The following is a 27,227-nucleotide window of genomic DNA, read 5'->3' on the forward strand; positions in this document are numbered from 1 at the left end:
GGGCCGGAGCGCGCGGGGCCGCGGCAGCGTGCCGGGCGAGCGGCGGGCAGCGGCGACAGGCCGCGCACCTGCCGCCGCCACAGCACACGCGTGCCCACGGCACAGCGTGCCACACACCCATTTTTCATTCTATTTAATACAACATTTTCAATGTCCGCCTCCAGGAGACCCCAGCAGTCAGATTATATTCTAATACAGATGGATAGACAGACGTACAAATATATGTTAGTACAAACGAATAGATTAAATCCATTCATTTGCCATACGCTGCATCTGTTCAGTAGCAATAGTGAGTACTGCGAAAAAAATTTACTGTTCTAATGACCTAATACACAGTCTAATACTAAAACACTGCATATATGCTAAAACATATACTGGGTATATTCTAATTACATATAAATCAATAGATATACCATTTAATAAGTACTATTTTAATAAATTTCAGGAATTTTTAGAGGCTGCCTTGCCCACAAGAATGCACTGAACATGAATTAAAACGTAAATCTATTCATTTTAAATCCCAGATTACTTTTCTGTAACCACTTACAAAATTAGATACTTGTAAAATGTTGATTATGAGTGAACAGATTTCAAATAATAGCAGAGCGTTTGAAATCTGCTCTGATTGAAAGAAGCATGTGCAAATCTACTGATACAAAGAAGAAGAGATTTTATTTTATTCGTTCCTCTGTTCTGTGGGAATAGGGAGCCCTACATTTCCCAAGTTGACCTAAAGAATTCCTGTCAATACCTGTGGCTGCCAAACATATGCACTATGATGCAATTTTTATAACAGGAAAGGTCCTCTACACATTTTTTGCACACATAGTGCTCTAGGTTCAGGATACACAGTCCTGTGGAACAAACATACTCTCTAGAGTGTTCTGTCAGCATGTGTAATTCTGGTCAGATGTTAACCTTGCTGAATATAACAAAATACATTGCTTTAAATACACACACATGCATGCACGCACACACACATGCACACACTTGATTTACATTTTTATAGCTTATATGCACAGCAACTTTTCAGTGTCTTTGCTGCCAGTATGCACACAGATAAAAGAAAACATTAATGTGGATTAAGGTACTAAGAATTTATCAACATCAAACCACCAGTGTTTTGCCTTCTACCCTTCTGAACCGTAGTCAATAGATCTAAATATTTTACTGCACCCTGGCCAATTCATTGTTTGATGTTTAAAAACTCAAACAGAATCAAAGAAAATTTATTAAATTTCAGCCCCCAAATGAGATACTATTAGCTTTGAAAGTCAAGTTTAACTGCGATATTGATGATTCTCTTTTTTCTGTGACAAAATTCACAAGGGAAATCCCTATGTCAAAGTACAAAAGCAGATTGCTAATACTAGGGGGAAAAAAACAATGTATAAGCAATGTAGGTATAATATATACACAATACAGACAGTAGAAGTCCTTTTAACCCTATTAGTTTCAACCTCTATATTTCAGTATTGGGGTCTCACACTCACTGAACAATAAAATATAAACCCCATTTTTAAAATGGCTGCATTGTGGTATACAAATGCCATTAATACCACTGCATCAGAAAAGTAAGTATTAGCTTCTTAAAGAGTATGATTTTTGATAGGAGGATTCACAACTAAAAAACAAACAAAATACTTTTTTGTGTTTGTAAATACTTAGATTGTAGAGAGTACATCTCATTATCAGTATGCATACTGAGAAACTGAAAATTAATATAGACTTTTCCTTTTGAAAAATACTCATGAGGGTTCAGGGAAAATTGTAAGAACAAAAGACTGGGTGTATGCTGTACAAATATCACTATATTGTTTCACTAGAAGTGAAAACATTCCAAGCTGCCTACCTATTCAAGGACTGGAAAGCTGTAATGGTCATGCCTGCATGGACTCATGTTGGAAAGACCAGATCTGTATGAAATCTTAGTAAAGAACTAATTTAATAACTTCTGTCTGTTGGCTTTTTGAGATCCAGAAACAAAACAACAGGAGTTGGAAAACTGTATTTATTTCCTCATTCTCTAATGAAGTAAAAACAGTACTCACATACAAACTTACATTACAGAACCATGAGGCAAAGATAAAATGGGTAATTTAATTTATTTTTTGAAAGAGGGTATTTTTGGAAGCTCAACAAGCAAAAGAACCATCCTAAGCAGCTAAGCTTTAAAATGCAATTTTCAGAGCTTTTTTGTATTTAATGCCTTTTTTTTTTCTTACATATGAAATCTAAAGCAAGGCCATTTTGTCTGAGAGGTCTCCTGAGAGTAGAGAGCTTTATGTTAATATCTAAAGCACCTAATCAGCTAATTGGGCTTATTGCAATGATTAAAAATGTCTAAAACCAGTTGCATTTGCCTATATTCTAAAATTATATAAATTTATATTTATCCATTGTTAGTGAAGGTTTTGGCCATTTCTGATTTTGGTAAACATAATTTTAGCTGAGATTGTGAAAAGTTTCAAGAGTGATTTTATACAGAGTATAGTTAAGTATCATGACAGCATGCTTCTAAATATGATTACATTTTTCAGTTTAGACATATATAAATACTATATGAAAACAGGAAAATCACAAATCCACACTCTACTACAATACTCATAGTATTTTAAAATAAAGGAGAAGAGTGACTTATGACAGTGTTTAACTTTTTAATTAATTAGGAGAGCAACAAAGAAGACAACACTATAGCCACTCAATTTAAAATCAATAATGTACTCATTAATTCAGATCAAAGCTGAAACTGAATAATAAACTGAAGTTACGTTATTGACTGAACCAAGGTGTAGAATTTGATGGGCTAATTCTACATGTCCAAAAACAAACTTTAAAATTTTCTGTTGCTCAAGATAATAGTAGTTTGGTCTACAGTCCACTCTGGTGCTTCCTTTGGTTTTTCTATGCAGTTTGATGTGGTATCCAGTTATGCCAATAGAGACATGGTACTAAATGCTAGGAAGTCGTAAATGGTATTAGAATGTGCTCAGCCCGTCCTAATGTTTTTTCCCAGTTGCTATCTGACTGGTACAACAAACCTGAGATTTTAGTTTTTATTTTGTTCCTAATTCAATGCTTTCTTATGGTGGAAATAAAATAAAATTATTTATGGATATAAACTTCACAATGTAAGCTATATACGAGAATATTTTATAAGTTCAAAGTTCACCAATGCTACATTAAAAAAATACTTTTGAGCTTATTTTTCTTTAATTTCCTACTACTTTTTAAATAGCATATCATCTGCACTTTAAAGAGTAGAACAAGATCTACAGTGATTTGGGGATAAGTGCATGGAAAAGAGTGATTTAATCTCTTTGTCTGAGATCACCATATTGCTGATATAACAGGAACTGCAAATACAGAAATCATTCTAAAAGAGTACAAGCAAAATGATTTCTACCACACTGCTATGTGTTCTGCATGTGACATACAAGAGACGAAAATGAGTTTAGAACTTTTTTCAGTAGAAGAAAGCAGTTTGAATGCAAATCTTAGTCTTAACCACAGTCTTGCAAGTATCTGGCTGATTTAGCTGTGCAGTGTCTGTACCTCCAGGGCAGCATGTAGAGTGGGGGCCATATTAACACAGGTTTAAAACATGCTCACTTACCGGACACAGTCCTTTCCCATGGGAAGCATTTTAACAGAAGTAAGTTACATAGTAACTGCTTTGAATGGGCAAGTCTTTGTTATAGTGTTATACAAGTGATCATAGAACTAAGAAGAATAATATTTTATACATTGTTGGACAGAATTAAACGTTCATGAAGGTTTAATTAAACTTCCTATTTTTTCATATTTAATATGAATTGCTAAAGTTTTCTTACTCTATATTAAATATACAAATATACAAATGAATATATGAAAGAAGTTCCACCAACAATATATTGAACAGTCTTGGTAACAGTAGTTCTTCAAGTAAGTTGCTGATACAGATTATTTTCCTCATGATACATTCATATACTTTGGGCTGTCTAGAAAACAATGATCAATCTAAGTGTTATCCATTTAAGGGAATACAGACCCCAAATTATTTGCTGCAGGATTTGGCACAAGTAATATCCAAAGAAGTACCTCCCACAGCACCCTGTCAGATCATAGGGTGAATCTGTCAATATTGGTTGCTCTTAATACCAGTCTGAGTCTGCTCTGAAAGTAAGGAAATTACTACAAAAAGTGTATATTCATCTTACTGAATGAGGGCCTATATAATTTCAGATACAATATTTTCCATCAGGATGTTTCAGCAACCAAGGACCACTCTGTGACAAGTGTGTGACAAGACGGTGTATCTTTAAAGATACCCAAGACTGGGTACCTTTAAATCAAGCACCTAAAAACTGGAAAATTATAGATACAATTAGAGAGACAGTGAGGTGGGGAATGGTATTTGGAACCAAATTTGTCAATTCAACTGCAAAAACACCCCATCAAACCTTTCTATTTTTTCATGAGAAGGATAAAAACCAAACTACACCAAATCACAATGTGATTTCCTCAGATAAAAGTGTCTTATAGGACAGAAAGGGAAACACTTTAATGGATACTTGTTACCTGGCCATCACAGTTAGGTTCGAGTCATCATTAAAAGCCATCAGATCACATTCATTCATGAAAGAAATATGTCCTCAAATCCAAGGGTCTGACTTGTGATGATAGTGGAGGCTTAAATAGCATTTTGACATACCGTAGTGTAGGTGGCCATACATTATCGCAATTAGTTTTACTGAATATTTACCTCAATAGAATAACTACTGAAAATCTCTGTATTAGCATACTGATTCAGTGACTATCCTTTCTGATTACTGCCGTACAAATTTGTATTTAATTACAAAACAAGGCATTTCACAGGTGCTTTCTAAGAGAGCATTAATTAGTGAGTAACAGTGTTTGTGTAAAGGAGTTATATCTCTTAAAACTGATGTTTTGGGTGTGCTTGGCTGGTTATTTTTTTACTTTTTTTTTCCCCCCCTTCAGGACTAGTCAAGATTATGGAAATTAATTTTCAGAGCAGACTACCATCTCAGACTTACCTATAAGATTAATTCAAGCTTTCTCATATTACTACATCATACACACACTACATGGTCTGTTGAATAAGATATTAATTTGATCCAAAGTTGGTTTTTTGCAAATGTTGACCATGGCACCTAAGCTTCTCTATAGCTGCAAGATGTACACTATAATACATCCCCTATGAAAAGATTTCAGTTACCTTGGGCTGAAAATGAACCTATGTCGGGAGAAAATAACAGCTAATGTATTCAATAATTCCGCAATTCTCCAAACAAGGATTTCTCCTTACTGAAGGCAAACTATATACAAGTATTCAGCCTTCAAAAAAAAAAAAAAAATCCAAAAACCCCACCTCAATCAACCAAAACAAACAAACAAACAAAAAAAAAACCCCAAAATAAAATCAAAAAACACCCTAAAATCAACAAAGAAAACCAAAAGATAAAGACAAATACATCCTGAAATTAGTTACTTAGATACGTCCAAACTGAAAACAGTTAAGCACATGGGTATGACATTCGGCAATGTCTTATCTTTACTTTGTGAAGGTTTTTAAATCCCTCTTGAGCTGGAGTACCATTTTTAGCTTGGCTAGGTCAGAATGACACTGAACAATATGAGTGATGACACACTAGACAGCTATATGGACAGAGTTGTCATCAGCAAGCCAGCTGTGCTAACACCTGTATGTCCTGCACAACTGATCTTTAGGAACACGGATCAAGAAAGTCAGATTGCTAGGAGGGGAAACAAAAGTCATTCATCAAACACTGAAATTAAGAAGCACTCATTTGAGATGGAGGAGGAGAAAAAGTAATATTTTTACTCCATTTTTTTATTGCCATAGAGAATAATAGCTGGTTTCCTACTGCAAACTTCTTACAGAAGTTATTTAGAATTTTAACAATCTAATTGGGTTTTCTTGGTGATTTTTTTGCATGTACACTTACTCAGTGTTTCAATAGGCTTGTGATAGGGCCAGTTGAGAACAACCCAGGACCACAGTGATGGACAGACTTTGAGCACACACATAAAGCAGGCTTCACACTTAATATTAACGTGTCTAACACACAGAAAAACCACCTTGAGAGTTTCATTAGGTTAGACAAAAAAAAAAAAATTAAGTTGAGGTCTCTAAAATGAGGGCTTTTAAATCATTATTAAGATAACAAAAGAATATGATGGACTATAGATCCCAGTTAACTGAGAGAAATGTGGCTGATCTGTATACCTGAATGTATTAGGTCATATCTACTGGAGTCTGACAGAGACAACTAACTTAAGTCTCATAACTGATCTCTTCTTCCAGGACCTGATCAACTTGTGGTCTCATTGCTGCAACTAACAATTATTGCCACTTACAATTGTGTGTTTTTTTCCGATGTAGTCACTTGTATATGGACTTTAACCTATTGTAAATTAATTCCTTGCAGGCCATAAAACTGTCATCATAAGGAAATGCATTTGATTATTATGGACCACATCAGAAATAACAATCTAGTGCTACAACATTACTAATTCTCAAGTATTCAATGGTCCCACCCCATCTCCAACTGTACTATAAAACTGTATTATAGGTGCAGTATTATAAAAACCCAAACCATTAAATTAGATAAAGAAAGATAGTTGTTTCTTTGTATTTTTAAAAAATATATTATGGGATGGATGATACAGTGTTCTTTTTTTTTTCAACCGATAGAGTCATGGGACCCAGACCTTGTAAAGAGTTTAGGGGCATTTCAGAGGACACAAGAAGGGTGGCAGCACAGCAATGAAACACAACAGTGGATGGATTTCAAGGCATGACTGCTGACAGGTCTGCATGGCAGTTGTTCTGCTAGCTAGCATATGAACCTTTCAATCAGCAGAAATGAAGTGCACTACAGAAGTGGACAAAGAATAATTCTTCTGACCAAGTGCCAGAAGGAAAGGAGCACACTGGATAGCTGCTTTGATCCCTGGCAAGTCCCAAAGTGTCAGAATAACTAGGTTGCTAACTGGTATTGGGAAAAATAGTGAGCACATTGTATTTTATTAATCTGCTAAAACAGCCAAATCCTAAGCAGCCAGGACAGGCTAAAAACTGTGATAGACTCAGCTTGTCAAGATTTTGATAGTTAAGAGTACAAGGAGAAACAAACAGTTATCTGTCACTTTGAAGGCTGGCTTTCTAGAATGACTTCTCATGGTCGTGTGTAGCACAGGCTAAATAGAGAGAACAGGGATTTAGGCAGGCTAAAAAGGAGGCAGCTATAGCAGTGTACCAGGTGCAGCCTCTGTGAGGACAGATGAGTGCAGGACAAAGTTGGTTCCAGACACCTCTGGTTCCAGACCTACCACAGGTCACAGCTAAGCCCCACAGCCCTGCTGGCAGCCCCTCTGTGAAAATGAATTTAAGAATGAGAAAAACCCATCACACAGGGAGAGAAGGAGGGAAAAAAAATACTGAATATCTAAGTCAGAAAAGAAGTGAGGCAGAAATGCTTAAGGCACTGGAATAGGTATTTCCTCATTTCCTCTCCTCACAGAGAGAGGACTATGCTGGGGCATATCCGCACCATATTCCATGAAGGGTCCCATTCCAGAGCAGGTCCAGGAAATCCTTCCTGGATAATTCCCGAAGGAATTAAAGTCCATGGAGAGTCCACGCTGAAGCAGATATTCTTGAAAGATGGCTGCCCACATGGAGAGTCCACAGTGGTGCAGGGAAACAGCATGAGGTGGTAGGAGCAGCAGAGAGGAGCTGGTGTGGACTGACTGCAAACCCCTGTGCCTAACGGCGTGAGAAGAGCAGTCACAAGTGAAGCTGAGATTAAAAGGCAGGGTAATGCTAATTTTTAAATTGTTTCTATCTCTCTAAATCTACTTCAAAAAATAAATTAAAATAGTTTCCCCGAGTCAGCTGTTTTACCTGTGATGATAACTACCATGCAATGCCTCTTATCTAGACCTCAGCACATGAGCTTTCTCATCCTGTTTTGTCCTCCTGTCTTCTTGAGGAGGACTGAGAGAGCATCTGGGTGGGCGTCTGACTGCTGGCCAAGGCTAACCCAAAAAAAGCACTCAAAATGAGAAGAAATACAAGGGGAATGCTGAATATTTTAGCAGAGATAGTGTAAAATTATTTCTTCATCTGATGAGATTACAGGATCACAGAATCACAGAATATTCTGAGCTGGAAGGGACCCATGAAGATCATTAAGTCCATTCTCAAATGACTGGCCCATACAGGGATTGAACCCATAACCTTGGCATTATTACCATAACTAATAGATGACTAAATACACGTCAAAGAATCTAGTAATAAAATGAATATATTTAATGTCTCTTCCACTGTTTATACAACCAGAATATTAAGAAATAAAGAAGAAATCAATAATGGAATAGTTTATCAGCAAGCATAACAAGAGTTTATTTTATACCAAAAATAACCTCGACTTTTTGAGGGGAAAGTGTTTCAAGAAATAACTTATTTTTCATAGATGAAAAAAAGGACTGCCCATGGATTTTAAAATAAGACATGTTCCTAAATGATTTTTCTTTTTATTAGAAGACATTTTAAGAAAACTTTTTATGTTTGAACTTCAAGTAGATGGAATTTCCTTTCACCACTCTTTCAGTAAAATTTTATTCATTTCTATTGTCATTTTGCTATTATCTTTTGGTCATCTTCAGTATTTTGAGAATAAAACTGAAGCAAATCATAATCCTCTTGAGGTCTCTGTTTGTCCTTGGTAATATTCTGCTTTGATTTTTTAAATTTGTTTAAACATTCACTTTGCATTTAGGTATTTGTCCATAATATTTAGATGGTATAAGATAAAGAAAGATCTCTTATTTCATCAGGAACTTTTGTGGAAATAATTCAGCTCCAGGAGTACGATAAAGATAGTTAATGTGACAAGACCCAGGGTAAGACAAAAAATAACCTTCTAAAGAACATCTTGTAATTTATGAAGGACATGAAACTAATTGCTAAAAATATTTTCTCTCTTAGCATATCCAGTGCGAAAGTTCTTCAACAGTTATGCTTCACAAATATTCATGAAGATTAAAAAGGTCGCTCCACAGTGGTCTGGAAATAATCATTCTGGGCACAAGCATGCCCAAGCACTTTTTGGCAAAGTCAAATGTATGATACTAGATATTCAATCCAGTCACAGTGCAGGGCAGAAAGTGGTGTAAATTATCCCTGCTCTCATGGCATATTAGAAGCACGCACAGAGATCGATTCCCTTGGCTCTGATTTCTCTTACTTTTGTTTGCAGAATGTTACACCCCCATAAACCCAAAGGCAGATGATCTAGTACCTACATTGCTGACTTCTGGAATTCTTGTAGGGATAGAATATGGAGAGGAATGAGGCTACTTTAATGGATCAGAGTATACTGTCTTATCCTGCATCTAACTAAGATTACTAAGGATGTCTGTAAAATCCCTCTGAGATCTATAGGTAAAAATTTAGCATTATGAATTAATAATATAGATCCTGAAGTGATACAGTGGAATTTTGTGGATATTTGCTCATGAATACCTCAACACAGAAATATCAAAACCTTCAATTTTAAACTCCTGTAAGTAAAGCTGCAGTTAATAGTAGTACTTGTCCAACTTCACTTGATTCTGAACTTTACCCATTTTCTTTTGATTTCTTTCTTAAAACAAAAGTAAATCCCAGAATTTCTAGTGGAGAAAGAAAGGCTTATGGTTCCTTTACTAGTAAGTAATCCATTTCTTCATGTTCTGATTTTTTACTGTGTGAGAAACCCTTTAAGAACAACAGTGTAAACTTTATAGTTTACGCACAAGCCATGTTCACTAATGCTAGGTAATTAGTTACCATTATGATATAGGGTTTACATTTTAGATACTTCCCAAACAAAATCAATAATTTCCCTTTGTTCTTCTAGGAGAAATAGTATGGCAATTTTTGAATTATTTACAATCAATTTCTTTAGTTCCTGCTGGAAGGAGCATCCTGACATTTCTAATTCTTATGTTTTCATCATTCTTTAGGTTGACAAACCAGAAAAAATACATTATTTTGCTACTCACTAACGTGCTACATGGGCCTAACAACTATGTATATCAAGAATTAAGAAGCAATATGGTAACTAAAATTTTCAGAAGAAAGATGGCTGTTTCTCAATCAATTCACTGCATCAGGTTAATCAGTACTAAGCATATGGCCTTCTCTACTGCCTTTCCCCAAACACTTCAATCCTTGTGCACATAATGGCATTGCTTTCAAAACCAAAATGCTACCTTGCAATCCAGGACAATAAATTCTGAATGCCAAGGACATGTATCTCTTACTGCAAAACACAATACTTTCTGCATTATATGAGTTTTTAAGCTTAAAAGACGTCAGTAGGAAAAAGGTGGGGGCAAAAAGTAAGAGTCTCTACCAGCACAGTTTGCTGCAGCTAAAACACACAGTTTTAGGTTCTGTCACTTTCTTGAATATTAAGGGAAAGAAAGACTTGAAAAAAGATCTGAAAATTAAATTAGTTTTGGTGAACACAGAAACAAAAATGAAGAATAGATTCCCACGCTGCTGTGAATTCAAGATGTGATAAGGGAAATTAACACTCCAAGGTAATAAAAATACTTATTTTGCTTTGAGTTGCTCTAGACTAACAACAGTTACAAAACAATCAACAACTAGAGCTACAGTTAAAAACAGTCCTTTTGCCTAAATAATTAATATATAAGCTTTGTTAGACTTTCAAATAATGCTATACCAGGGCAAAACTGTGCAAGTCAAAGAGAATACTTAAGATTATTAATCAATTTTAAAAATGCTCTAAAAATATCATTAAAGTTTCTGACTACAGGTTACATCTTACTGTCTTTTCCTTATGTTTTACCACGTATCAAAGACTAAAGTAGCATGCACAAAGCCATATGTTTTATGGCCGCCATGCATGTGACATCACCAAGTGACCTCTGGCTTACAGGGCACAGACTTAGCTCCATAGAAATTGTCAGCTGTTTGGATGTTCAGTTCTCTTCACTTGGTAACCAGAAATAGTGCTCTAAGTAATTAGGGGAGGAAAGGTGGATTTGGTAGTAAGTTTTGTAATAAGAAATAAGAAGTTCGTGTACTACAAAATTGTATTTTATTTCACTAAAAATGAGCAGTTTTTTAGGACAAAAGAAGTTGAAAGTGGAAATACACTCTAAGAAAAGGAAGCCACCTTACAACTTCTACTCCTTTCCTTCCCTAAGCAAAAGCAGTGGTAAAACTTTGATATGTTTAGAAATACAAATCAGAGGAATCATTTTAAATTCTTACCTTATGAAGAGTGTCTTCCACAGCTTTCATGTGACTAATGATCAATTCTCTGTCTCTATTACAAGATTAAAAAGAAAAAGAAGTAGATCATAGAACTGAAACTCACCTGCATTAGCAATTAATTTTCTGCTACTTTTTAACTATCATGTCTTTTCAAAATTGTTGATAACTCAAAGTATTAGGTTTTTGTCTCTCCTTTGTATATCCCCAATGCAAACCTTAAAAAATAGTTCATGTACCACTGTTTGGAATATTTCCATATGAAATTTGCTTCTGTTGTGAAGTATCAAACTAGCTGTTATTACGGACATATTCAGGAACAACTATCATTTTACTGGAGAGTTTTAGATGTGAAAGGCATGTTGAAAGGAGTCTTCTATCAGGAAGAGAATACATTCTCTTACATTTCCAAAAGTCCAGCCAAATATCCTACTCCTACAATAGGGAGGTTTGGAGAATGAAACAATTCTCTAATGCCCTTTTGTAGAGGCTTCAGTAAGAAAGACAGCTCTCATCAGCTATGCTGTCATGAAAAACCTTGGCCTCAACTCATGATTGACAGAAATAGAATTGAAGTTGCATAATACCATATGACTAAGGAGAAAAGAGAGCATGACCATAGGAAGTCAAATAGAATCCATGCCAGAAAAGCTAATACACCTCAATATTCTGCGACTGTCTTATTTTGCCAACTATGTGTATGTTTTGTTTGAGCTTTTACAATACCAGAATCCATAGAATCAGTATGATTTAGCTTGGAAAAGACCCTTAAGATCACTGAGTCCAACCATTACCCCAGCACTGCCCAGTCCTCCACTAAACCGTGTCTCAAAGGGCCACATCTTTTAAATACCTCCAGACTCTACAACTTCCCTGGGTAGCCTGTTCCAATGCTTGACAACATTTTCAGGAGAGAATATTTTCCTAATATCCAATATAAACCTCTCTTGGCACTACCTGAGGCCATTTCCTCTTGTCCTATCACTTGTTACTTGGGAGAACAGCCCAAGTCCCAGGTCACTACAACCTCCTTTCACGTAGCTATGGAGAGCAATAAGGTCTTCCCTCAGCCTCTTTTTCCTCAGTCAAAATCATGGCATTCTTCCCCATGGAGTGATGACTGCTTTCTCATTTCTTGATTCATACTATCTTAACAGAGAATAGAGGAAGGTGGCCAGAAGAGTAGAATTGGCTTTTACATTCCTAATAAAGCCACATAGACTTTTCTATTCTCAGGATCCCACCTTTCTTTGGACTAGATTAACAGGGTACTTGGTTGCTGGCCGGGGTTAGACCACAACACAGAGAAATTACCAAAGACTACTGTATTTTTGTCAGGTTCACTGTTTCAGACACTTTTATTAATATTGCTTCTTACTCGGGAGGAAAGTGTAAAGAACTGCTAGCTACCACTAAAAGAAAACCAAGAAAGCCATTCTCAGAACAAGCTAGATATCTTGCTGTCTTTTACACCAGTACAAAAGTTTAGGAAAGAAACTGAAAGACACCCATGCATTGCCTACAATCACTGAGGTAATGGAATTGATATTAAAATAAGAGTTTCTGGATAAGACCAAAGTCTATTTATCTACTTTGATTACGTCTTCCAAAGGAAGAAAAAGACACTTGCGCTTGCTCTAAAGAGCAAGTAGAACAGTTTATGTTAGAACATAACATAATGTTGTTATGGTAGAACAATGACTGGTTTGGAAGTTTTCACCTTAAAAAAACCTTTTCTGAATATAAGAATGGCTATAGGGAATGATTCTTACTGGAGTGCATAAAATAGATTGGGGCAGGGTGAAAAGGAGAAGGCTTTTAATAACAAATCCTTCTTTGGGTCATAATCTGCTTTGATACACTTATACTAAATAATATTTGTCATTTTAATTAGCTTGTTAAACATATCACTGATAACTGTATTAATTACATTATTTTGCTGGTGCATAAGCCCCTTAAAGCTTCTAAGCTATTGTTCTTCAGAGGTCAAGTCTACCCCACATATAAAGAGAAATTTTAATTTTAAATTGAACTTTTTAAAAATCTTGGCCATGGACCAACAGTATTCAGAGTGCATACTACTGTAACAGTAATAGATAACAAAGTCTGAAAGGATTTTCAATTTTATCTGACTATATAACTCTAAGAGGTTATTAATAATCTCATTCAAGACAATGGAACAGCTTTTGACTACCAATACTTTCAAAAACGGTCCCTGAACATTTCCTTCCACTCTTCAAGTTATAGTATAAAAAGGCATGGGGTTTACATCTAAATCCAAAATTCTGTGAAATCACAAGAAATATCTATACTATTCCACAGATAAGCCTAGCTCCAAAATGGGTTTCAGCCCCTTTAGAACAAATAAACATTCCTTAAACAAACAGAATGTGAGGGATCTACCAAAGAGATGTTGTCAAATCAGTAAGGTAATTGGCAGACAAAATACTTATGTATTTTGGACCAAGAATTTCTAGCACTATTGTGGGATAACTACAGAAAATGTAACATGCAGTATCTTGAACTAACAGTTTTCTTTTTCGAAGTCTATCACTGAATTTCAAAGAGAGACAGATGTACTTTTGTTTTCTAGCATTACATTAGCTAAGGCTAAAACCCTGTGCATGAAAGTAAGAATTGATCTTTTGTCCGTTTTAAGTGATCTCCCCAAGGTCCCAGTGCTCACTTCGCTGCCGTGCAGAGGGCACTCTCTGCATCACGGATGCTCTCGCTCAGCCGACGCTTGTCCTGCTCCAGCTGGGTAAGAAGTCTATTTTGCTGACGCAGAAATCGATCTCTTCTTCTCAGCTCCATCGCTGCCTCAGAGAGACTCTGCAAGCAGACAGAAAACAGAGTTACTTGTCAGCCCAAATAATTAACTTCAGTTTATGCCATAGGCTATTAAACAAAGTGGAAAACAGACTGACTGTGTAGTAGATTTGGACCATTGCATACTAAGGTTTTATAAATTCTCTACGAAAATATTACCAACTCAGAACCCCCCCCCAGTTTTTAGTATATTGACTGTGTACAAATATATTTATAACATAAAATTATTTTTTGATCAAGCAGGGACATACACTATGCTACAAGTACTATATTTACAAATACCGGATCTAAACACAAAGGAAATAATCTCTTTAAAGAACACAGAATAGTCACAAAACTTAATTTAAAATAAACATTAAAGAAAGGAATTCACAATGAAAGGGAATAAACACAGAAGCATTTATTTAAATATTCTGCACTGTTCAGAAATTTCAGTAGAATAGATAATCTCATATTCTCTGTTAGTGCATCAAGTACAATTTATTTTATAGTGCTTTCACTATTATACCATTAGTTTCCCAATATGCAAAATAGTATGTATATTTTTTAAACATTTCTCTCTGGCTTAGAGTTAACAAAACATGCTTTAATCAATTCAGATTAATCCAATAGGTGAAAAATAGCACGTAGGACTAATTAATACAGAACCTGGTTGGATGCTACTCCTTGCTACTGGGATAAATCAATACATGTATAGACCGGAGTATTAATAATTTGATTTCATAATTTGTTACATGTTACATTTTACTTACAGCTGTTAATTGCCTTTTTAGAAAGAAATTATAATCGGTGGTTATAAACATTCTTTTACACATAGTATATTTCCTGATAGATTCTAAAATACAGAAGAAAAGGCTGCACAGTTGCAAGACTGAGCTCTTTTTTCCAAATTTACACATTTTTTTCAAAATGTATGGGTATATTTTCTGCTTGAATTCTACGAATGCTCTGCATAATTTGTACTCAGTACTTGTCCTGGACTGTGGTACATGGAGATGTGCTATCCTGTGGATGAGTATGAAGAACAGTATATATAAAATGCTGATAAAAATTTGGAGAGTGCTGAAAACTCAACTAATCTGAAGAAGTTTCAGACCTCTTTAAGGATCAGAGGTGCTTCAAAAAGCATTATGATAGAGAAATTTTCTACAAAGTAGCAATCTAGAGCAAAGGACTGCCTAGTCCTGTAAGACTGTTATCTGTGGACTGGCATAAGTCTTCTTCTTACATTCCTAAAGAGAAAAGGCAACCAGTTACTTCAATAGTGGTATATTTTGAAGGTACAGCACCATTATTTGAAGTCTTGTTCAGGAATTTACAATATCTAAGCTGAAATTAATCACAACTGTAAGAAAAAAATTGGAGTTTATTTAAGAAACTCTAAACCCAGAAATGTTTATATTATTCTTATTTAAATGACTGCAGGTTGAATAATTATATTTTGACTCTTACGTCCTTATTTTCAATAAAAAACTAATGTATTTCCTCCAAGGAAAGATAAACACACAGATAACATTCATTCAGTGCACAAGGATATTCAAAACCAGAAGTCTTGCCTTCAAAAATTCTACCCTTAAGCCACTGGCAGCTATCAAATCCCTGTCTAAAGAGATGACTTTGTGAATTACCAGATTTTCAGAAATTTTATTTCCAAGAACTGAAATGTGGATTAGCATGGATGAAAGGATCCATATCTGTTTCAGAAACAAAGAGCATTATCTTCTTCCAATTATTGTGTTTACTGTTTGCTCTCAACAGTGAGGAAAGAGTTCTGAAAATCAAGTCAAGTAACCTCCTGCCCATATTCTCACCTTTGACAAATGGACTATATTTGAACACTGAACAAGGTCTCTGTTACCAATGTTTGGTCCAACCCAGTTTCCCACCTGATTGAAAAATCTGGTTTTAAGTAGTTTCTGCTAGTATTTTGATGCAAGAAATTTTGGATGCAGATGCTGTTGAATGGATTTTGGCCCTAAGATCCTAGCAGTCACAGTAGAGAAAAACAGGATAATAGCAACATTATGAATATTTATTTTCTTTTTATTATAGCTATCCATCTGTAGGGGTTGAAGAGTTGTCAGCTCCCACATAAATCTTTCGTTACTGACCATGAACAGTGAAAAGACCCACTAGTCAAAATATTCTGTGAGTTGCTAACTAACCTAGGTTACTCACTGCAAGAAATGCCTATTAATGAGGCAATAGCAGGGCCTAACTTTTTTAAGGGGCATGGTCAGCAATCCATGCTAGCTGGTGATGAAGCAATATAGTATCTCACTTAAGAGCTGCTCTATTATATTCAAAGAGAACCCCATTATTTACAGAAATCTCTAAATGATTCAGACTTTATCTAGTAACATTTCAATATCTAAGCAAAATGGAAACTGATTTTAGCACTCCAAAAGCAGTTTCAGCAATTACTTGAAGCTTCTTGCTACTGTGAGTTAAAGTCAACCCTTGGAAATGTTCAAATACAGTATAGTATATTATAAAATAATGGCTGGTAAGCCTCTTTTTTTGCTTCTTCAGATTGATCTAATTAAAACCCTTGATAAACTTTATGGACTCTAATATTTCCAGCTGAGTGACTGAAACCAAGAGGGTGTGCCTCAAGGCAGCAAGGCAACAATGATAAGCAGCAGGTTAGCCACTAATTTCTCAGCTAGGGTAGATTGTGAAAGTGTGATGTTCTGATATCCAAGAAAGTGTTCAGGAGAGAATAGGATAAATCAAGTTTAATAACTCTGCTCCTAATTGTTCCCTCAATGCTCCACTCTAATTACTCGGAGAACTCTCCTGACTGTCACCTGATATTAAGTTGTTGGAGGCTGAGTGTGGAGCAGTGAGATAATCAATAAACATTTAGTGGGGAGAAGAATGAAGATCCCGTTAAGCAGTGGGAACCTGCAGCACCCAAAGCCCTTCTGCTCATGAGAAAACCTATGGGAGAGCCATAGTGATTGCAAAGCAATAATCCAAAGCACTGGTTTTAGGCTTTGAGGCCTTTAGGCAACAGTACATTTGAGAAAAAAAGGTTAACACGGTCATCCTAATTACAGCCCATTTTCACATTCTTCATATATAAGCAAAGACAAGCCAATTAGGTAGAAAGGAAGATAAGGGAAGTTTTATTTGTATACTAATTAAACCCCTGATGAAATTAAAGGAAAAACATACAGCTCTGTAATTGTGTCTGAGAAAGGTCACTTCAGGTTCAGTTATCAGAAAAGCACAGCCTTGAGATATTTCACTTAATCCACAATATAGCCCTTATTTTGCCCCCCAGGTCTTAGTATTTACAAAAATAAGAAAATTTCAAAACTTGATAATGCATTTATCTTGAAATGTTTTCTGTGGACAATTACAACTGTTAGAAAGTTGAGGCTAACTGTGATAAGAAGAATGAAGGTTTTAAAAACCCATTCTTCTTTTTTTGCACATAGTTCTGTGAAGATGCTGAGCTTTCACTTTCAAGTACAAGTGATTCTAAACCAACTTAGAAGCTAAACTCCAATTTATTAACATTCTGTAACATGCCAGTTATATGTCTTTCTCAGGTTTTTAGGCACTCATGTGCTAATTCAGACATCACTGCGCTCCTTCCTCTCCAGTCTGCCAAAATCTCATAGATCAGTAGAGTTTTCATCAGAATCTTTAGAAGGAGTTTCCTTTGGAGACATTTAGATTTTTGACCTTTTTTCCCCTCACAAATTAAGCATGAAAAAACATTTGTTAGAGAGAAGAGCAAGCAACTGATAGCACTGAAGAAAAATCTCATTGGCTGTCTGTTGGTTTGGTCCTTTCACAAACTTCCTTTAACAAGTTTAGATTTTGCAGTCAGGAAACTTTTTATTCAAAGCCCATTACAAAAAGAAATCAAAGTTTAATATTGTCATTCTTTACACATAAAAAGGAGTCTATTCAAAAAATAATAGATGGACAATCACTTCTGATGAACAATGACAGTCATATAGTTTAAATTCATGCAAAGCATGTGTGACACTTTTTTACTGAGACTGTATTTTCCAAGATCAACTAAAGCTAGATCAAACTGCTTACTAAATTAGATTTAAATTGCACAGACACAACACAGCAGTACAGCAGTACAAAATATGCAAATACACTGTAGCATGTGTATAAGGAACTAATTTGTGAAATTGAAGATTTTCTCTTTCAGATGAAGTTTTATATGTATATTCTCTATTTAGATCCAAAATATTATTTTAAAAATACATTCTGAAAGCTGTCCCACACCCACAACTAATAAAATTTCACAATGAAAAGAAGTACAGAGAATTTAGCCAGTATCCATTCCTTCACCAGTTTAAATACATTTCCCATTATCATTGTTGGCAAATATAATGATCTCTGAGTGCCCCTCAGAAGTCTACATGTAACCTAGAGCAGTTTCAAAACAGGTACAACAAGCTACATTAATATTTAATGTTTACCATATTTTTAGTGTGCACCACTGCAATACAAACCAAATACATCAGCTCAAATTATACAGCTGAAATTCCATGGGATGTTTTTTGAAAAGAATCTGTATTTATCAAGAAGAAATAGAAATTATGCTTCTTCTATCAAAAGAGTGGATTAAAACTCTAAGGGAAAAAAGGTTCTGTGACAAAAAAAAAATTCATAACAGAGATTTCTCATCAATACTCTAAACAAATCAAACACATCTAAGAAGTACATTGAGACCTATGTCAAGAAATAAGATGGATTTACACTTCTCAAATAGAAACTATCAAGATACTATATCTGGATCCACTGTGTGTTTTACAGTGTCTGCAGTGGTGTCTTAAAACAATTTGAAATTAACTCCATGTGGCTGATCAGCTCTTGCAAAGCAGAACTGAGGCTGACCACCCATGACATCCCTCCAAATACAAATGTTTTCCTATGCCCTTTAAATTTCACTAGGAAAAAAATATGAGTGCTCAAAAGGACATTTAAATGAGATGTACCTGCATTGCAGAAAAAAACCAGTGATTTTTTTCAACCTCTTTGGTACCAGACCTTCATCCTGACAACAACAATCTTTTCATATGCTGGTATTGCGAGAAAGAACTAAGCTCATGAATTGTCTCTGAAGTACATGATATAGCATGGAAACAGTTAAAAATAGTTTACGGACCTCAGTGTATCTAACAAGGTGCAAAATGCTCTTCTTGTCTTTGTTAGAGCTTTGTGTAATGAGGTCACAGAGCATGAGTTGGTCTACTAAGCAAAACAAATACCAACCAGCACAACCATTTTAATAAATAATCAACAAAATACTGGTGATTGACGAGATGCTTGAAGGCATATTTTCACATTTCTAACACAAAGTCAGATACAATTGTTTGTGATTGTTTTATTTGAAAAACCTTCATAATATTGGAGTACAAACTATGGTTTATCCAAATCAGTACCAAAAATGTCAAGCAAAGATCTGAAGATGATTATGAGTTAAATGACAGTACATGTAGTTCTAAAAACAGATGTGATATATGGCTACTGTACAAGATGTAGGACACAAGTATTAAGAAACATTTAAATGAAATTTATTTGAGAATGGTTCAATAGATGGGGAAGGGAAAATGCACACATTCACATTTTGCAAGAGATTTTTCTTACAAAATTCACTTGAAATTTGAGGCACTCATGTCATGAAAGCAAATGACATTCGTCACCTATGTATGTGCAGATGACAGTTCTTTTATTGACAGAAACATAGCCCTCAGACATCCAAGCAAGTTTAGGTACCTCAAACCTAAACTAAATCTCACCTGCAGTGATTCAGGCTGGATTACAGTGCCTCAAAGACTTACAGCTACATTTAATATCTCTTTGCTATAGTGCAAATATTTCTCAATAGAAAATCTATTCTAATCAACAAGAAAGCAATCTATTTTTCAACTGCATTAGCTCAAGATATTTAGCAAAGTATGACCGAAAATACTTTGTGAAGTCATTGAGTTGTGTATGTTTCAAAGTTAGTGTGAATTAAAAGAGTTTAGTAATTTAAAAAGAGTAGCTTTTCCTGAATAATTTCACACAATAAAATCTCTTTCAGAGGACACATCATATGCTCATTCAGCTTCAAAGTAAAACTAAACAAAACTTTTAAAGTGAAGTAATTACAAAACATAAACTTCCCACACATAGCCTAGGTCCTCTGTAATTGTGGAGACTGTTGACGGAGACCCTTTTGAATAAGAAGATGCTCTGGGCCTTTCAGACATACACTAATCCTAGCAGAGAATAATTGAGACCTACTATTAAACTGTGTTTTGGAAAATTATAAAGTACATGATAAAATCTATGCACATTATAATTTAGAAATTTTAATCATCTTCTAAGCTAAGTGAGTTATGTTAGTACTATTGGAAAGCTGCAGAGAGGGATTATACCACTTAATAGAACAAATACAATTTTATAAAAACTCAGACTTTATCACTATGAGTTTTAACAATAATCCTTGAAGTTAAGTGAGAATTAATTTTTGGAATCACATGCATGGTGGCATGAGTACATGATCATTCACTCTTTATTCAATTTCTGACACGCTACCTCAGGACTGATGTTTCTTTTTTCTCCTTAGAAATGTAGATTTCTCTCCCACCACAACATCTAGCCCTTTGCAGTCACAGACTAGAAAAGACTCAGCCCTGCATATGTAGCAGATTTGCTGTGCTTTGGCAGTGCCAGATACTTAAGTACCACCAAAAAGAATAATGGGGTTTTTCACTGTTACACTTTTTACCCTGGTAGACTCTCAGCCTTGTAGTTGGTACAGTCCCAAGGTTTCAAAACGATGGTTTACACCTGGATTACATTGAAAAAGATGACTTTTCATAACTGCCATGTACCTGTAAATGAGGCACTAATATTACAAGCAAACTCTGATGCTGCTCTGTAGCACAGCTCTCTGCAATACTTAATTTTAATTTAATAATTTTAATTTAATAATTAATGTTAATTTTGCTAAACATTATCTACTTATGCACATTAGCACACACTATGCAAGACAAAAACACAACCAGCACTTAGATTTCATCTTCACTTTAGAAGTGATAATCCATCACATGTACATACATAAAAATATTTAGTTGCGTATCTATGAGGACACAACATATTGCACCAATTTCTTGCATTTCATTTGTAGCCTCTCTCATCTGTCACAGCCTCAAACCATCTGTCTCTGATCATGTCCTACTGGTCTCAATGATCTTGCATTAGCAGTGACATTTCTAAGCCCTGGAAGAGACTATTTTAAGTCCTTGAGAAATACTCTTCCATTTGCTTTGTATCAGAAATTTGCTTAGAATATTTCTGAATGATAACAGTCAGTTAAAACAATTCAGGAAGAAGAAGAAATAACAGCAATAAAACATTAACAATGACAACAATTTATTTACAAAGTAAATAACCACAATTTAATTTCCATTGTTTATTTTAAAAGGAATACAATCCGAAGTTAGGGGCATCATGACACAGACAAAAAGTCATCTGAGTCAGGTTAAATGACACAGCAATCTACTTCAGAACTAAATTTGAGAAACAAATATTATGGTACCCTGTCTCTGTCTTCTCTTCAGACGCTGGTTAAAAAAAATGGGAACAGTTTCAGAACAGTTTCAAGGAAATTTCTAAATAGAATTTACGGTTCAGTTCTGAGTGCAAAAATATACTGTCCATAACTTCAATATACTGGTGGCCCCAGCTAAGTTTTTTACTACTGCAAGTTATGCTGCAGCCCTTTCTTGGAAGAGGCTGCTGCACAATTTCACCAGACACGAGTGCATTAATGTGAGCCATCACATTGAAGAGTTAGGGGCAATGCCAAGAATGTCAATTAATGCCACGCAAAGGTTTGATCTTGCTTCATAAAGAGTTTTTAATTTTCTTTAATTAATTAATTAGACAAACCTTTTTTAGCATGGCACTAACATTAATATGGGCTACATGAGATTTATCACTTTATATGGTTTACATTCAAATATTGCATTCCCCTTCAGATGAGTTCAGATCAAATCATACATCCAAGGTATGTGTGTTTCTACAGAGACCCAAAATTATTAAGTGCATTAATGTTTTATTTGAATATCAGGCCAGGCAGATCTTGCATGATGTACCTGCAGGGAGAAAACACACATCCCTTTTACTTTTTAAACCTCAATAAAATAAGAAAGAATTGATAAGTATGTAATTTTATATTAAAAGGTCTATTCTTCAATATAGGTCACCCCTATCCTTCTACTCATTAAAAACTGGAGAGTAGTCACCTTAGCAGAAAAAAACCAGATACAGTAAAACAAAATTTAACTTACATAAAAGGCAACTTTTAAATCATTCTAGTGAAAAAGCATCAAAGATATATTACATCCCAATATTCACTAAGGAGATTAAAGTGCTATAAAGACATATTGATTAGATGTCTCACTCCCTTCTGGATATGCTTTGAGTCATACCAAGTGCCAAAGGAGAACACAAAGCTTAATAAACAAGGTATATGTTTCACTGAGCATGGCAAATACAGATCCTGAAACAGGGAAGTTAAACAGTGACAGTGAATTCCATGAAAACTGAATTATTATTTATATTTTTCTCTTTTGGTATATTTCTTAACTATGAGACAAAATGGTACCACGATGGTACAAAACTTGGAAGGTTACCTACTTCACTCATCTATGTAAATAATAGTAACAAATATGCCTATCACTAGGTGGTACCACACAAACAATTATTTTAGTAAATTATTATTAATTTTTTCTAAGAACACTTATTTCTTCCTTCTCACACCTGTAACAGAAATTTTCCTGTAAACAACAAAGTAGTATTTATAAAAGAAATGTTGGGACTGCTACTTAGAATTGAAAATCTTAATGTCATAATTCTAAAATCACTCAATTTCTTATTGAAAACTCCACAGACAAAACAAAACAAAATACTAACAAACAAAACCCCCAAAATACAACAACACTTAAGGTGGTTTTACTTTAACTAGAAAGAATTGGAAACATTTTAAAGTCTTTTTACTGAGAAGTAAAATGATCTAGCAACAAGAACCTCACTGGATTTTTCATAAATACATATTGTAAAAGACAACACAAAAAATTAGGCAGCATAAAATATAATTTCTGTTTTGAGTCTGTTGCCTTGCTATAATTTTGAAGAGCTTCCATGCTCTAATAGAGGACAGCATAGGTACAGATTTTGGAAGCCGAAATTGGTATAAATTTTGAAAAACCTTCCCCTTGAAAATCACTGAATACCTAATGGAGTATCAAATTAAATTAAAATATCAAATTATATGAAGGATAGGCCCAGCTGCTGTCATAGCATGCTGCCAAGGGAATACAGGTGCAAAGGAATGCATCTCTTGTTTTAGTCTTATGCCAGTTAGATACATACTTAATTATATTCCAACAGTTTAATTATATTTCAATAGCTATTTGAAAGATTTTACTTATGATTCGACAAGAAGATATAAAGATATTTGCAGAATTAGTTGCACACAAATAGAAAGGGAGAACATGGGAAAACATGACTCATGTGAAAAATGAAGAGGCCCTGAATATCCTAGATAAACAGCAGCAAAAAGCAAATCTACCCATAAAGGACTTCTACATCAAGAAGATACAGAATGTGTATAGTAGAAAGTCCTACACATTGATATCTACACTACCAGGCAAAATAGAACACCTTCTTTAAAAAAATCTCATGCTGTTTTAATAGATCTCTATTGATCCCCTCTGCACATCTCAAGGTAACACAGTTACTTTGTAGTTGATCCAATAATGTAACAAAGATCTCCCAGGCACTGGATTTACCAAGAAGCCTTTCAGTATTTTTGAGTGAAAACTGAAAGATAGCTGAAGGTCTTGAAATAACAGGAATAAGTGGTATGTAAGTACATATGCTTAATAACCACATGCCGTAATTACACAGTAATTCCATTTTTCTTCCAAATTACTTGTCAATAAATCTTTCTCACTGCACTATAAATTCCAGGGTCATGGACAGAGGTATTTATTAGTATAATTACAATGCAGAAATAAAACCATTAAGCTTTTAGATCCTGATATTGTTCCATTTATTCTCTCCTTTCCCCAAGGGGGAGGCAAATAGTTCCTACAAATGGAATATCCAGAAAATATTGGAAGCTACTTTTAAAAGACTAAAAATGTGCTGGTTCATGCAATTACTTCGTTTAAGTTATCTTTTCTCTTTATCTAAACTTTGACAGAATGTCAGATTCCTCTTCTTTTTTTAATACTACAGTGCAGTAAACAGACTCAGGATCAAGAGTATTCTCTGAAATAGGCAACGCTACTGTACTATTAACACCAAAGCACTCTGGATTTCACACCGTGCCAGTCATACATTGGACCAACAATCCCAAGGTCTCACGTGAGTGGATAGCTCATAAAGTGACTGTCAAATGGGGCTATTGAATCAGACTAGCATGAACAAACTTATTCCATAATTTTCTGCAGAAGGGTAAACCTATTCTTACCTGGAATTTAACTTGTGGTTGTAATTAGCTTTCAAAGATTAACTAAAGTGATGTTACATAATAATGACTTATTCCAGTGTTCTATCTCAGCGTCTAAGTTACATACAAATTGATTTAATGGTAAGAGCATTTTCTCAGAGTTATCTTAAACTCTTCAGCAAGTTAGAAATAAAATATTAATTTTTCTTACTTAGGGATGCTTTATCTTATTTATCAGATAAATAATGTTTACATCTGATTAGACTGAACATAAATGTAATAAATTGCCAGTTACTTTCATTCTTCTTCCAATGTAAAGTAGCATTGGATACAATTTTATAATTTTCTTGCTATATAAAGACAGTAAATAATATACCTGAATAGTATTCTTAATATCAACGAATAAAATATTGTATAGTGGCATAATTTAGGAAAAACAAAATGTTCAGCTGGTGTAAATACATGTTCAAATTCCAACATGAAACCTTAACATTGCTCAAAAATTAACTATTACTGACATTCAACTTGTAAAACTGGACAAAAGAAGAATTGCAGAAAAAGTAAACAGAAACACGACAGTAATGATGATAGTCTTTAAAAATAAAAGCTTCCAATTAAATTATGGTTGTGTGACTTATACTACAATATTTTGCATTGTTGCATTGACCTTCATGTTCATGCAAACATACAATGAATTCAAAATCACAAATTTTAACTTTATTCTTCCTCACATTCTGGTCATTACTTACATATTTTCCAGAAAGCTTGACTCAGAAAAGTTAATGCAGACCTTCAACAACTTTGTTGATAGCTACTTGGCTGCTCCATTGATGACTACAGCAAAAAAACAAATCTAAAAGCCATGTACTGACTTCAGTCCCTCCAGACTAATGCTAATACTGATGAATGTTCTAGGTACAGAACAAAGGAAATAGATTTAATAACCTGTCTAAGAGCAAGTTCTTCTCTCAGAGGGTTGTTGGGCACTGAAGAGCTCCCCAGGGAAGTGGTCCCAGCACCAGGCTGACAGAGTTCAAGAGGCATGCAGACAATGCTCTCAGGCACATGGTGTGACTCAGGGATGGCCCTGCACAGGGCCAGGAGCTGGATGTTAATGGCTATTGCAAATCTTTTGCAACCGAGTATTTCCTACGATTCAATGAATCTAACTCCCTGGACAAACCACAGAAGCATGAAATTTAAAGTGAAGTTGAAGTTTAGAGATCTGAAATACAGACTTACTAATAATAACAGAGTGCAAACTTTATCTAGGCTGTGATCTATTTCCTTTTGCAAAAAAGAGCTCTCAGGTCTAACCCACAATTGTGTGCTATCTATCAGTCTTCCTATTATGCAAAGACAGCCGCTGCTAGAAGAAAGACTATCCCTTCCCATAAACCTAAATTCCACATGCAATGCGTAACAAAAAACTATAAACTAAAAAGCACAAAGGACTAGCTCTATGACTAGTTTCTAGTTAACATAAATCTTTGAAGACTAAAAAGTTGGCAGTAGTGGAAGTTATGTAGCAGAGCAGAACGAACAATTCTACTAATTTTACAAATAGTGTTAACACAAATTGAAGTACCTGACAAATCTTTTTAACCTGCTATTTATTGTACTAAGAAGACACTCTTTCGACTAAGAACAGAGTGGATGACAATACTAATCCATTCTTACCTACTTTATAAGTTAAGTGTTCAGAACATAGACAATATGGAAACTAAAAAAAAAAACAAAACAACCCCCCCCCCCCATTTAATTAATGAATTATGAATTTTAGTCTCTAACCTATTTAGGAGGAAACTTACTTCTCTTTAAATGCTAAATTTCACTAATATAAATTCTCTGTTAAGTTAGATGCTAGCAGTAATCAGCTATACTGCTTTCTTTAAGGAACAGCCTTATATTTAATCAGGCAATACACAGAAATAAATAAGTTTCTAGAAACAACAGTACCCCTCAGTGCATCCAAATTCTAGCAATCTTTTGCCAGAAGATGTCAGAGGAAAAAAATCTCAAATCCTCTTTCTGTTCTTACTGTTACTGTAATCTTTCTGAGAAGCATGAAAATCACTTGGTCTTCCTCCTGTAAGTGAAGCATTTTAAACTTTCTCCAAGTTAGAATATGGCAGCATTTTCAGAAATAACTGTAAAACTCACTCACAAAGTATGTGTAGTGGTATTAGTAAAAGAAATTGTGTAAATATTTGAAATGGTCTTTCAGAGAAAATATATGGCTATAAATATATAAAGAAGAAAAGCAATTAAAAGCAGAAAATTGTGTATCACCTTCACCTCCAATTCACCCAAGAACTGAGAGCCTGCTGAGGGAAACATCCACTTCTAACAAACAGAGAAATCCTAATCTTCATCTGAATTTAATAAATTCAGATATATCTATTTAGTGAAGGATACACTGACCAGAGAATATATATGTATGATTTGAATGACACAGGTATTGAAAAGAAACACTTCAAATCTTCCCAACAGAAAACCCTTTTTGTAAGTGTTATCAAGGCATTTGTATGAGATTTTTTTCTTCATTATTTTATTCTGTCATAAATTAATCATAGCTTCACTAAACTC

General features: G+C 34.8%; 1 protein-coding gene across 1 annotated transcript in view; it reads right to left on the reverse strand.

The window, feature by feature from the left end:
* CCDC171 (coiled-coil domain containing 171) overlaps window positions 1-27,227 on the reverse strand; it is a 142,412-nt gene that overhangs the window by 36,270 nt on the left and 78,915 nt on the right. The window contains 2 exon segments of the mRNA XM_041485557.1: window positions 11,321-11,375; window positions 14,007-14,152. Of these exon segments, the coding sequence (XP_041341491.1) occupies window positions 11,321-11,375; window positions 14,007-14,152 (201 nt within the window).

The sequence above is a fragment of the Pyrgilauda ruficollis genome, unplaced genomic scaffold (genome assembly GCF_017590135.1).
Source record: "Pyrgilauda ruficollis isolate IOZ18807 unplaced genomic scaffold, ASM1759013v1 scaffold71, whole genome shotgun sequence".
Classification (NCBI taxonomy): Eukaryota; Metazoa; Chordata; class Aves; order Passeriformes; family Passeridae; genus Pyrgilauda; species Pyrgilauda ruficollis.